This window comes from Anomaloglossus baeobatrachus, chromosome 6, assembly GCF_048569485.1.
Source record: "Anomaloglossus baeobatrachus isolate aAnoBae1 chromosome 6, aAnoBae1.hap1, whole genome shotgun sequence".
In the NCBI taxonomy this organism is placed as follows: domain Eukaryota; kingdom Metazoa; phylum Chordata; class Amphibia; order Anura; family Aromobatidae; genus Anomaloglossus; species Anomaloglossus baeobatrachus.
In genome coordinates this window covers 440,225,904-440,239,375 of record NC_134358.1, presented here as the reverse complement: position 1 = coordinate 440,239,375, position 13,472 = coordinate 440,225,904, and the positions used below count along the sequence as shown (strand labels likewise).

At 45.8% G+C, this 13,472-nt stretch overlaps 1 protein-coding gene across 1 annotated transcript in view; it reads right to left on the bottom strand.

Annotated features, from left to right (window-relative positions):
* TOPAZ1 (testis and ovary specific TOPAZ 1) overlaps window positions 1–13,472 on the bottom strand; it is a 321,592-nt gene that overhangs the window by 105,830 nt on the left and 202,290 nt on the right. Inside the window, exons 10-12 of the mRNA XM_075315235.1 lie at window positions 12,956–13,107; window positions 11,386–11,478; window positions 9,793–9,908 (exon numbers count right to left, since the gene is read on the bottom strand). Of these exons, the coding sequence (XP_075171350.1) occupies window positions 9,793–9,908; window positions 11,386–11,478; window positions 12,956–13,107 (361 nt within the window). The remainder of the gene's footprint in view (window positions 1–9,792; window positions 9,909–11,385; window positions 11,479–12,955; window positions 13,108–13,472) is intronic.

Below are 13,472 nucleotides of genomic sequence, written 5' to 3'. Positions count from 1 at the left end.
GACAGACAGACAGACAGACAGACAGACAGAATAAGGCAATTATATATATAGATGACAATCCAGCCACCTCAAAGAAATGGGGGTTAGATAAAGACTGTCTGAACCAGTCAGCCAAAACTTTGACATGCTTTCGGGTGTGGTGGAGTTATGTTCTGAGAAGTCGTGAAGGGACTATATGAAATTAATTCGATTAGGGAGTGTGATAGGCCGCTCTATAAAGATGTGTTTTTAGGGAGAGTCAGAAGCTGAGTAAGTTGTGAGTTGTCATAGTTTCTTGGGGTAGAGCGTTCCAGAGGATTGGTGAAGCATATTCTTAACCAAATATCTTCTAAAGCTATGTTAACACAGGGGTTTTTTGGTAAGTTTTTTCCTGATGAAAACCTGATCTTGTTGCGTTTTTAGTGCGTTTTTTAGTGGCTTTTTTTTCTACAAAATGGGTTGTATCAATGGAAAAACGTTGCGAAAACTGACATGCTCATTCTTTGAAATTTGCAGCAAAAACGCAGGTATTTGACAAAACAGTCAGGAAAAAATCTGCAGGTATTTGTGTGTGTGCACATGCGATTTCAGAAATCTCAAACTATGCTGGGACTGTAAAAAGCAACTTTTAACTAGCATCGATTTGCATAAAAGCAAGGCAAATCTGCAGCTAAAAAAATGCAGCAAAAAGTTCCCAACAAGCCCTGTGTGAACATAGCCTAATAGTTTCTCATTCTCTGAAACTTTAATGGGAATCAGTCACCAAGTTTATGTTACCTCATCTGAGAGCAGCATAACGTAGAGACAGAAACCCAGATTCCAGCGATGTGTTACTTACTGAGACGTTTGATTTTATTAAAACGACAGCAATGTTTTCTCTGCGGCAGATCTAACAGTTATACAGAATTCATGAATATGCTGGACTACCTAGCAGCAGGCCAAGTAGTCCTCTAATGATGATCTACTGCTGATTTAACAGTAATTCTATCAAAACTACACTAAGCAGCCCAGTAAGTGACAACACTTTAATCAGGATCTCTGCCTCTATGTTATGCTGCTCTCAGATTAGGTGGAAAAAACCTGGTGACAGAGTTCCTTTAAAGTTTCAGAGAATGAGAATCTATTAGAAGATATTTGGTTAAGAATTCATGGAGTAAACAATGGGAAGGACCTAACGCCACTAGGTTTATGTGATGCCAATGACGTCATAATTTTCCTTCTGTATTACTAGCTCTAGGTCTCCTTGTTTGTTTCTCATGCTTTGTGCATTTGTGTAAAACAATTTTAGTTTGTGCTCTGTTGCTCAGCCTTTCCTTAGCTTCCTTCCTTCTGAGTATCCTGTCCTGAATCCTCTTTACCGCATCTAGTATCCATGTTTAGTATGTCCTTTAGCTGCATGTTCTTTTCTGGCATTTTATTCCCATCTCCTCTTCTTCTAGTTTAACCCCTCCATGACCAATGATGTACTGGTATGTCATTGGTCATATGGCGGTAATCACCGCCGGCTGCTGCGGTGAGCCGGCGGTGATCTCCACACGTCTGCTGCTTTGAACAACAGACATGTGGCGTCATCAGGCACTGGAGGAAATATAATATAATATAAAATATTATATAACTATAATACTGACAGTGATTTAAATGGCTGCGGAGCGAATCTAGCTGTTCCCCACCGTCATTGGCGGTCCCATCATGGGAGCCGATGGTTGCCATGGTAGCTCGGGGTCATGACCCCTGATCCTGCCGTGACATACTTTCTGTAGGAGCCAACAGAGCGACGGTTCTTACAGGAACGCTGCATTTCTGCTGAAATGGTGGTGGTGTTAGTGTGGGCAGGTATGTCAAATCAATACAGAACTGCCCTATATTTTGTGAATGGTAGTGACAAGCTCCTATTACTTGAATAAGATCAATAAACCGATCATTATGCCTCTGCATGAACACAGGCCTAATTTCATCTTCATGGACGACAATGCAGATCATCAAAGTCGCTTCATTAGGGAAATACTGCTGGAGACTGGAGTACGTCAAATGGAGTGGCCTGCATTTTCTCTAGACCTGAATCTCATAGAAAACCTATGGGATCAGCTGAGTTTCTATGAAGAGGCTTGTAATTCGGTACCCCAGAACCTCAATGACCTAAGGGCCACCCTTCATGAAGAGTGGAATCCCAGGCGTCAGCAAACAATAACTCAATTTCTGAACAACATCAGACGTCATTGTCAAGCTGGAATTGATGCTTAATGCCACATGACAAGTTACCGAGACATTGACATAGTGTGAACTTTTTACATTATCTATAAATTTCACCTGAAAGCAAAATATCTCTAACTTTTTTTAGTATATATACACACACACATATACACATAGACACATATACATACACATACACATTCACAGAACAGAGGTGAGGGTGCATGTTCTGTACATCTGGACATGAGGAAGTGTTGTGTGTGACTATATAAATATATATAAGTGGTGCATAGTGTATACATAATGTTCATGCTGCAAAACTATGCATGTATAACACACAAGGTGCATGGAAACATTAATAATAGAGTTATTGTCTCTGTGTCCTACCCTAGTGCATTACAATTAGCACTATTATTCCCTATATTGCCATGGAAGCTTAAATCAGTAGGAAATATGTTTTTTGTATTGTAAGGTGCCTCATGTAAAAATGGATTTTTGTGTGCACACCGTAAAATCGTTTTCTCTTAGCCATCATTGGGGGACACAGGACCATGGGTGTTATGCTGCCTATCCATAGGAGGACACTAAGTAGATGCAAAAGCACAACTCCTCCTCTGCAGTATACACCCCCTGGCCGGGCCAGGCAGCCTCAGTTTTAGTACACAAGCAGTAGGTGAAAAACCAGTAAAAACTTAACAGAGGAACATGAGAAAAGAAGAGTCATAACCAAATAAGGTACTGAGAGAACCAAGGCCCAACAGGGCAACAGGGTGGGTGCTGTGTCCCCCAATGATGGCTAAGAGAAAATGATTTTACGGTGAGTACACAAAAATCCGTTTTTCTCTGACGCCTCATTGGGGGACACAGGACCATGGGACGTCCTAAAGCAGTCCATGGGTGGGAAAAATAAAAGGAGACAACACAACCCAAGGACTAGGAACCAGTCCCAGACAGCTTGGAGCGCCTACTGAGAGAGGTGCTCTACTGCCGTTTGCAGAATTTTCCTACCCAGCCTCAGTTGAAACCTGGGTATGGTCTCCCTAATGCTTTGAAAACGTATGTAGGATAGGCCAGGTCGCAGCCTTACACACCTGTTCCACTGAAGCCTGATGCCGAATGGCCCACGAAGCGCCAACTGCTCGCGTTGAATGAGCCCGCAGCCCACTAGGAATGGGCTTGAGTTGCAAGCGGTAGACTTCCTGGATCGCAGAGCGAATCCAGCGACCCAGAGTCGCCTTTGAAGCTGCCTGTCCCTTCTTAGGCCCCTCAGGAATGACGAACAAAGAGTCCGTTTTCCTAAAGGGGGCTGTCCTGGATATGTAATATCTGAGAGCTCTGACGAGGTCTAACGAATGCAGAGACCTTCCCACTCTATGAACTGGGTGTGGACAAAAGGAAGGCAGAACAATGTCCTTGTTCAAATGAAGCGGGGTAAAAACCTTTGGAAGGAAATCCGGAAGGGGGCGCACCACCTTGTCCTGGTGAAAGATCAGAAAAGGCTCGCGGCAAGAGAGTGTTGCTAACTCCGAAACCCGTCTGATGGACGTAATTGCCACCAGGAATGTTACATTCCAGGACAGAAGAGCAAGGGAGGATTCCTTGAGAGGTTCAAAGGGAGACCTCTGGAGACCGTCCAGAACGAGGTTGAGGTCCCATGGGTCCAGCAGCCGTTTGTACGGGGGAATTAGATGGGAAACACCCTGGAAAAAGGTCTTGATTTGACTGGTAGAAGGTTGAGAGCGCTGAGACCTGCCCTTTAACACTAGAACTACCGGACTCGTGACACCTATATAGAAATACATGGTGCAAAGTAGTCAAAATAACTACCTCAGTAGTTCTAGTGTTAAGGGAACTGAGAGCCAACCCCGCTTGCAAGCCAGACTGTAGAAAGTCGAGAATTCTGGGGATGGCCAGAGGCATAGGCTGGACGTTAGTTTTCCCTGCACCATGAGAGGAAGATTTTCCACGTACGGTGGTAAATGCAGGATGAAGCAGGCTTTCGGTCGCTGATCATGGTGGAAATAGCCGTCTTGTTAATACCCAGGTCTCAACGGCCATGCCGTCAGCTTCAGGCCTCTGGAGTTCTGATGGGAAATGGGCCCTTGGGTCAGCAAGTCTGGGATGTCTGGAAGGCACCACGGTGCGTCTGTGAGCATTTGTACTAATTCGGCGTACCAGGCGCGCCTGGGCCAGTCCGGTGCTATCAGTATCACCGGGACTCCCTCTGCCTTGATCTTCCTGATTACCCGCGGCAGCAGAGGTAGAGGTGGAAATATGTAAGGCAGGCGGAAGTGGTACCAGGAGCAGACTAGAGCATCCGCGCCGATGGACTGCGGGTCGCGTGACCTGGCTATGAACACAGGTACCTTTGCATTCAACCTTGAGGCCAATAGGTCCACGTCTGGTGTGCCCCAGCGAGTGCAGATGTGTAGAAACACATGTGGGTGGAGAGACCATTCTCCGGCGGCCAGGCCTTGGCGACTTAGAAAGTCTGCTGCCCAGTTCTCTACCCCCGGTATGTGTACCGCTGATATCACTGATCCCGTCGATTCGGCCCAGCTGAGGATCTTGTGGGCCTCAAGATAAGCCGCTTTGCTGCGGGTGCCCCCCTACCGATTGATATAGGCTACAGCTGTCGCATTGTCCGATTGGACTCGAATCTGACGACCCGCTAGCAGAGGGCAGAACGCTCTGAGCGCGAGGAAGATCGCGCGGAGTTCCAGGATGTTTATGGGTAGGGAAGACTCCTGGGGCGTCCAACGTCCTTGTGCAGTGTGGTGCCGGTACGCTGCTCCCCCGCCTAGGAGGCTGGCGTCCGTGGTCAGGACCAGCCAGTTCACTGGGAGAAAAGATCTCCCCTTCGCTGGTGGCTTCGGTCCTCATCCCTATCGGAGTGCGTACGTGACTGAAGGCGTCAGGTGAAGATGTCTGTCCAGGGAGAAGGGGCTCTTGTCCCAGGCCACTAGAAGGGCTAGCTGCAGTGGGCGGAGGTGCAGTTGAGCAAAGGGTACTGCTTCCATAGCCGCCACCATCCTGCCGAGCACTTTCATGCTGAATCGAATGGAGCGAGACGGAGGACGTAGAAGGCAGCGTACCGCTCGTTGAAGAGCGATCGCCTTGTCCTGAGGGAGATAGATCAAGCCCCGACGGGTGTCCAGGGACATGCCCAGGAAGGTGATGGATCGTGATGGGATCGGGGATGATTTGTCTAGATTCACTAGCCACCCTAAGCGGGACAGGGTGTCCACAGTGATCTGTACGCTGGTTGAGCAGTCGCGGACGGAGGGGGCCTTGATGAGGTCGTCCAAGTAAGGGAGAACGACTACTCCCCTGGCGTGAAGGACGCTCATGGCGGCCGCCATGACTTTGGTGAAGACCCTTGGTGCGATGGCAAGGCCGAAGGGTAGAGCTACGAATTGAAAGTGGGAGTCCTGAACTGCGAAGCGGAGGAACTTTTGGTGATCTGGGTCGATGGGTATGTGCAGGTACGCGTCCTTGATGTCTATGGAGGCGAGGAATTCCCCTTCGACCATGGATGCAATAATGGACCTTAGGGACTCCATTCTGAATCTCCGTACATGCACATGTTTGTTTAGGTGTTTGAGGTCCAGGATGGGTCGAACTGACCCCTCCTTTTTGGGGACCACAAAGAGGTTGGAATAAAAAAACCCCGAACTTCTCGTCGTCTGGGACAGGTATTATCACTCCTGCTGTTTGGAGTGAGTGGATTGCTGAGAAAAAGCTTTGCGTCGTTTGAGTCTTTGGGGGGTTTGAGAGAAAGAACCGACTCAGGGGTCGGTGTGACGACATGGACTCTCATGGGTTAAAGTTTCTTAAAATTCAGCCAGACAGCATGATAGATTGCTTATAGACGGGGGAGAAGTCCTTCATTGTTTTTACAAGACTCTTGTTGACTCAATCTAATTGTGTTGGCCACTGGAAGCCAGACGTATTGTTCTCCAGACTTTTCCAGTAACCATTGTATTGTAGTTGTGTATTGCTAATGTGATTACCTTAGTAGCCATTGTTGAGTCTGTGACTTGTAGACTCCATGTAGATATCTTCAGTCTTTCTGTAGACATCATTTGGATGAACATTGTCAATGCAGCTTGAGATTCATCCAATGGGAGAGGCGCTCTTGTCCAACCAATCGATGAGGACGCAGTGTATCTAAGTGGAAGGCTGTGGCTATAAAAAGGGACTTCTTTAAGCCACCAGGTGGATGGATGCTGATGGATCCAGTCTAAGCTCTTTGGAGCTGACTAGAGGATCAGGATATCTTATGGCTTCAATCTAGGGACTCCGGTTCCGGTTGGAGACCATATCCACAGCCTAGGGATTTCGACTCCGGCTGCCAGGATTATATCATCAAACCAAGGACTACTTAAGGAAGAAACCCAGGTTGGTACAATTTGGTCACCTGGCTACAGACTTTGCAGACCTCACACAGCTTCCTAAATCTGGCGCTATTCCTTTCTCGGTGGGTGCCCGCCGAAAGCGGGGTGCTGCTGGATTGGAGTAAGCGGCCCTGGAACCTCTGAGGCAAGGACATTCTAAATCCCTGGTGAGCCAGCGGAAGGGTGAGACTCTGTTGCCTGTTACATTTGTGTTTTGCTGGTTATGTGTTATGTGCCGTTAATTGTTTGGGGATCAATAAAGTCTAATTATTGTGGTTCCCTCATCCTGTGTTGTCTGAGTAGTGTTACGTCAACGGTTAAGGAGGCCGGCGTTCAGTTGGGATGAGCCCTGAGCCATGCTGTCTTTCTAAAGGCGGCGGGTTTTAGTGGACGAGAGCACCCACTGAGCCCAGTGTCTCCACAGTCGGGTCCGAAATTCTATGTGGTAACCGGAAGACACAAGGTCTCACACCCATTTGTCGTCTAAGGCGACAGCCCAGATGTGTTGAAAGAGCCGCAGTCGACCTCCTACAATGAGTGTGTCTTCCGGGGCGCCGAAAGGGTCATGAGGGGGGAAAACGTCGTGGCCGAGTCCCCTAGTCCTGAACTGTTTCGGTCTAGGCTGCCATGACGAAGTTGGTTTCGGGGACAGCTGAGAAGGTCGGTCCCTGCGTAGTCCGCGGCTGGTGGCGGGGACAGCACGGGATGTCGATCAACCAAATGAGTTCCGAAAGGAGCGGAACGAGGACTGTGGACGTCTGGTGAAGGACGTCCTGGACTTCAGCTGGGGAGGGAGGTACTCTTTCCTCCCATGGCGTCAGAAATGAGCTTGTCCAGATGTTCGCCAAACAATCGGTCTGGAAAAAAGGGAAGGCCCGTGAGAGACCTCTTGGAGGCAGAGTCCGCTCGCCATTGTCGGAGTTAGAGAGCTCTACAGATGGCTATGGTATTTGAGGCGGCAAACGCTGCGCAGGTAGCAGCGTCCATGGAGGCCTGCATGAGGTACTCCGCCGCAGCGGCAACTTGAGTTGTTACCTCTGTGAAGGTATGAGTGAACTGGGATTCCTCAAGCGAAGTGTTAAGGGATTCTGCCCAGACCGAGATCGCCTTTGCGACCCACACAGAGGCAAAGGAGGGCAAGAGGGAGGAACCCGCAGCCTCAAAAGCAGAGTGGGCGAGGTGCTCCACCTGTCTGTCTGTCGGGTCCTTGATGGAGGAACCATCGGGTAAAGACAGGAGCGTCTTTGTGGTAAGGCGGAAGACCGGGGGTCGACCGAGGGCGGATCGGCCCAGCCCTTAGGGGCAGGTGAGGCAAAAGAGTACCGGGACTCCATGAGTTTTCATGTACCGTAGCGCCCATCAGGCTTCTCCCTTTGCTTTGTGAGGATATCCTGAAACTCTGGGTGATCAGCGAAAACCTTTTGGGGTTTCCTTGCCCTCTTAAAGGAGACCGCATGGTCAGTGGTAGTGGATGGGGGATCCTCCACATGCAGAGTTTGGTTAAATGCTGCTATAAGGGAGTCCTATTGCAGTTTGATCATCTGGGGAGAATGAAACCAAGGAATCCTCCTGGTACAAACAGCATTCTCCCTCCTCCAGCTCTTCAGAAGCCGTGGAGCGTGTGGGAGAGCCTGCCCTGTGTGCTCCCGAGGGAGAGTCATGGGGGCCATGAAAGAGTGCTGGAGACACCCGGCCGTGTGTCCTTTTCCTGATCCCTGAAACCGGTGAAGCATGTGCCCGGATTACCTCAGAAGGATCCTCCATAGGCGTATCCTCAGGCTGCGTTCCGTACAGGTGCCCAGAAGGGTGTGGCGGACGACATTGCATAGCCAGAACCAGGTTTTGTGACAGTTTTTCCATGGATTGAGACAGAAACTGTGCCCATTCCGGTGGGCTTGGAGCCCTAGGCTCTGGGCTGACGGTTGCGGCGGTGGTGGTAGGGGGATCTTGGGGGGCTATAGGGGCACAGGACTCACAGAGAGAAGAGGTGTGTTTTCGTGGTAGCACCTCACCAGAATCAGCCGATGGCCCTGTCCTCAGGAAGGATTAAGCTCTGTGGAGATCTTCGCACGCTTTCCTGGGGGGCGGGGCTTATCGTGGCCGCGGGGGGCGGGGCTTAGCGCTAAAAGAGCGCGAAGAAGAAGTCAGTGTGCCCCCCCCCCCTGCTGTGGGTAGTAAAAAACGGCGGGAAGGGAGCTTCTGACAGTTTTCTTTTCTCTTCCGCACACAGCTTGTCACTGGTGGTTATCTCTGCCGGCTTTTCTGCTAGAGCAAATAAACAGCGTGAGCTCCTGAGCTCTGGGCCCTCCCCCTGCCACCAGTAAATTATCTGTGCAGGACTTTCTGCAAACAGCAAGGGACTTCCCCCTCCTCCAGTCAGCAAGCTAGAGAAAAGTTAACACTGTGTTCAGGATCTGGGGCTCTCCTCCTTGCAATCAGCAAGGGACTTTCTCATAATAAATACTGTAAATTCAGCAGTCCTGGGAGCCTTCCCTGCACCGTCTTTTCTCCCTTTGTCTGGGAAACCAGTCAGGGGGGGATCTCACCTTAAACACTGCTTCAGTCCAGGCAGTGGAAATAGCAGAGTCAGCTTGCTGTGTCCGGTCACAGAGGTGCCATGTTCAAGTCAGAGCCTGCAAAGAGGGGCTGAGGAATTGTGTCTCTGCCCTGGGCTCTGGAAAATCGGTGTCTGTGGAACCCGTCGTCCAGCCCAGGATCCAGCGTCGCAGGAGGGGGTACATGGAGGCGGCACTCCACGTTCCCGCCCGTTGATGGTAGTGGGAGATCGGTCCCAAAAGGAAATCGTCGCCCTCAAAAAATAACAAACCTTGAAAGGAAGTGCCTCCTACAGACACTAAGCTAAAACTGAGGCTGCCTGGCCCGGCCAGGGGGTATATACTGCAAAGGAGGAGCTATGCTTTTGCATCTACTTAGTGTCCTCCTATGGATAGGCAGTATAACACCCATGGTCCTGTGTCCCCCAATGAGGCGTCAGAGAAAATATGTTTTTGTTTTGTTTGTTTTTTTAGAAACTGTGAGAACCTGCATGTATTATAATATTCCTGATACTAGTGGGTGGGAGGACAAGTTTATTTACGGTGTAGGGCACGGAACAAATTCAACATTATATATTTTAGCGTGTTGATGTTTTTATCATAGTGTGTAAACAAAAGTATTCATAAGCACGAGACATTACTTGTAAATAGATGTAATAAAGATTTCTAACCTTGATTTCAAGGCTACAAGGCTATTGATGTGATTTTTTGCATTACCGGACAAGCTCATTATTGTCATTATACGATCCATATCCATAGGAGTAACAATCATTCCATTATGTACAAACTGTGGGGAAAAGGGAAATGAAAAAAATAAAGTAAAACAAATAATCACTCATTCATTAGCATGTAAAAAGTGTATTATGAGATTTTTTTTCCCTTCTGCAATATAAAATTGTGCAGAAAAGTAATATAAAGTGCGGTGCAAATGTTTTAGTCACGTGTGGAAAAAAAATGCTGCAAAGAAACAAGTGTTCATTTTTATCAAGTGACAAAATGCAAAGTGAATGAACCAAAGAGAAATCTAAATCAAAACAACATTTGGTGTTGATTTCAAAACAGCATAAATATGGCAATTATCTGGCTCTTGTTTGATCCTATTTTTACATGACCCTGGGATTGGTAGTAGTGCCAGCATATTTTCTTTTAGCACTTCTGCTCTAAACAGCATAAAGCATTAAGTCTTGTTGGCACACTTGCACACATATAAAAGGAACTCGGAAAGGAGGACGTTCCAAACATCTCTGAGAAGCAACCACAGATCTTCCTGATGGGTAAGTACCTGCTTGTTTATTCACTTTATTTTTTTATCAATTAATAAGGTGAAAACTATTAACACTTCAATTTTGGATGCATTTTTTTTTCCACACCTGCCTAAAACATTTGTACGGTACTGTATATTGATGACATTTCACTTTAGAGTATAGTCTTATAGAAATCAGTGTAAAAGAAGGCATGGTCTGGTCCAACAACAGTATTGGACACTCCGCACAGCAGTCTGGGAATTTTTATCATAACCATTACTAACCTATATGCGCAGATCTTTAAGAATCTAATAGCTTTTCCTCCCTTAGCTATCACCTGTATAAAACTCGAAAGAATTGTTGTTTATTTGATTTCTCTACGTCTTTAAGAGTTGAGTCCCTGGTTGCTCACATCTGAGCATGTCTACTGTCTATATATAATTCTTGATATGTCATTTACAATAACTGACGTTCAGTCCGTTCTGCATCCATTTTTGTTTCATAAGTAATTGATCTGTTTTTACTAGAAGTAGCTCTGGACACCTCCAGTGTTCTGGACATGCACTGTGCTAAAGAAATGGATCCGTTAATAGGTTACATAAAAGTTGACAAATCTGTTTCCCATAGCCTTCAATGTTATGAATCAGTACCCAACTATGTGATTGTAGCCACGTATGTTTTACTCAGAGGGACTATACAGAAACACCTGACTAGTCCAATAACATCACTCGATAGCTTCTCCACGACAGCGGATTGAAAGATCTCTCCCATATGTGGGCCACAGCAGACTAATCAGATCTCTCCCTGTAGTCCAAGGGCGGCTCATGAGGTCATGTTTTCTTCAACACGACACAGCATTTCAGAGTACAACATGCCAGGCTGCAATCACATATCCACAGTCTGATTGTGCTGCCAAATCTAGTGTCAGGTTCCCTTTAAGCAAACTAGACTAAGATTACCCAAAACGTATTGTCTACTCCCAATATTTTTATAGATTGAATACAAATATTAGGACCATACCTTGCAGAATATCCCTAGTATAGTTGATAATATAGTCTGTAAGCCAGAAAATGCAAGCCTTTCAAAGATCTTGATGAATTGTTCTATGAATGGCTGGGAAGAAAAAAAAAAAGTTTCATAAAGATACCATCTCCATGAAATTAGTCAGCTGGGTTATTAAACTTAACGCATAGCAGTGCATCAGTGCTGCATGTATAGCAAAAAATCATGGTCTCCTTTGAACACCATCTACCGGGAAAGAAGGGGGCTCAGGGTGTGACACTGCATTAAAGTCAGGCACTTTCTTTTTGTCCCATTCTATTACCTCACTATCATCACTATTATTCAAGTATTTTTCACATTATTTTTCACAGTAATTTTTCATGGTTATTTTTCACGTTTTTTCTAGTTTTTACTTCTCTTTACACCCCTCTGGTCTTCCTTTGGGATCCAGCATTTTGCTATACAGCACTGTAATCACTTATGATATATCATTCATTGTATTGGTCTATTCTATCTATATCATCTGGTACTATTAACAGAGATGATTAATCTGTTTTGTATAAATCTACTGTACTTGATGTTCCCATTTTATTTATAATTTTTTTTATTCTTTTGATGTAATTTTGGATATTTTGTTAATCTATTTCAGTTACTGATGAAGGCCATGTTTGGGCCGCAACGTCTGACTTGACTATACGGAGTATGAAATAATAAAAAAAAATCATCATTTTACTGAATTCAGGAGTGCCTTGTATATATTACTAATGTATAGCAAAAAATCATGGTCTCCTTTGAACACCATCTACCGGGAAAGAAGGGGGCTCAGGGTGTGAAACTGCATTAAAGTCATGACATATGACGTAACTGTATGACATACGTCATGAAGGTGTTAAGCTACATAGGGAGTTTCGAAACAAAAACAGCAGGGAAAGGGAAGGGTTCTAAGAGCTGCCAGGTGACATTTAATATGATAATGTCATCATGTGCTCGGTCCCAGCACTTTATAATCATACACAGCTCTGCAGTGAGAACAGCAGACTATATGTTATTACATGTCTCACACAGGAGAAAACCTGCTCTAAGCTATTGTGGGGCGTGTTCTTCTCCCTCCTGTATATTGCTGCCTACTTATGATTCGCAATGTCATGTAGGAGAAAAAGTACATACCCCCCCAGAAAATAAATTCTGCGATCAACCAGTTGGGCGTATAAAATTCTAACCTACACTTTACTAGCCAATATCTCTTCAGGAAAAACAGTTTCATTCAGCTTTGCAGCCACTATTCCAAGAAGTGGCCATTTTAACATGCCCAAGCTGGTGAAAGGTCCTTGCTAAATTCTGCTGTCAAAGACTGACAATCGTATTTAAGGGGTTATTGCCACTGCGTTTTTCGGTTGCATAATACAGATGCAAGTTTTCAAACGCGATTCCTGAGCTCTCTCCATACAGCTGTACCCGGCGTGTGACACATGTATGACCCGTGTCATGAAGAGATGAAAGAAATGTGCTACATATCGATGTCCACACAGGGCATGTGCATTGGTAATGCAATCAAACTTCAAAATACAGGGTAACCAGATAAACTTACAAATATCTTAGCAGAAGAAGCAACTTCCAGAAGGTCAAAAAGATCTTGCCACAAACTTAAATTTTGTAATGCATTAAGAAGAGCACCGAAAATGACTCTGCTGTAATGACATCTCAGAGGATACTGACTGTAGTAATTTCTGAATATCCAAACTAGAATGAAAACACAAATGAAGGATTATACAGTATATTAAATAAAAATTAGGTAAATTATACATAAACTGGCAATACAGAACAGACAAGTGAAACAAGCAAGAGTCAGGAGAACAATACAACACTAAAGTATCAAATGGGCCATTAAACTACCGGAAAAGTAAGGAATGAAACCATAACTATATTGTATATATACTAGTAGCATTAATCTTGAAGTAGACATACACCACTATCTTTTATTTACACTTATTAGGGTACGTGCCCACTATCAGTAAGAGCTGCATTTTGTGATTTCCCTGTGTCCAAAATGCTGCGTTGTACAGTATAAGCACAGTGGATGGGATTTAGAGAAATTTCATGCCCAC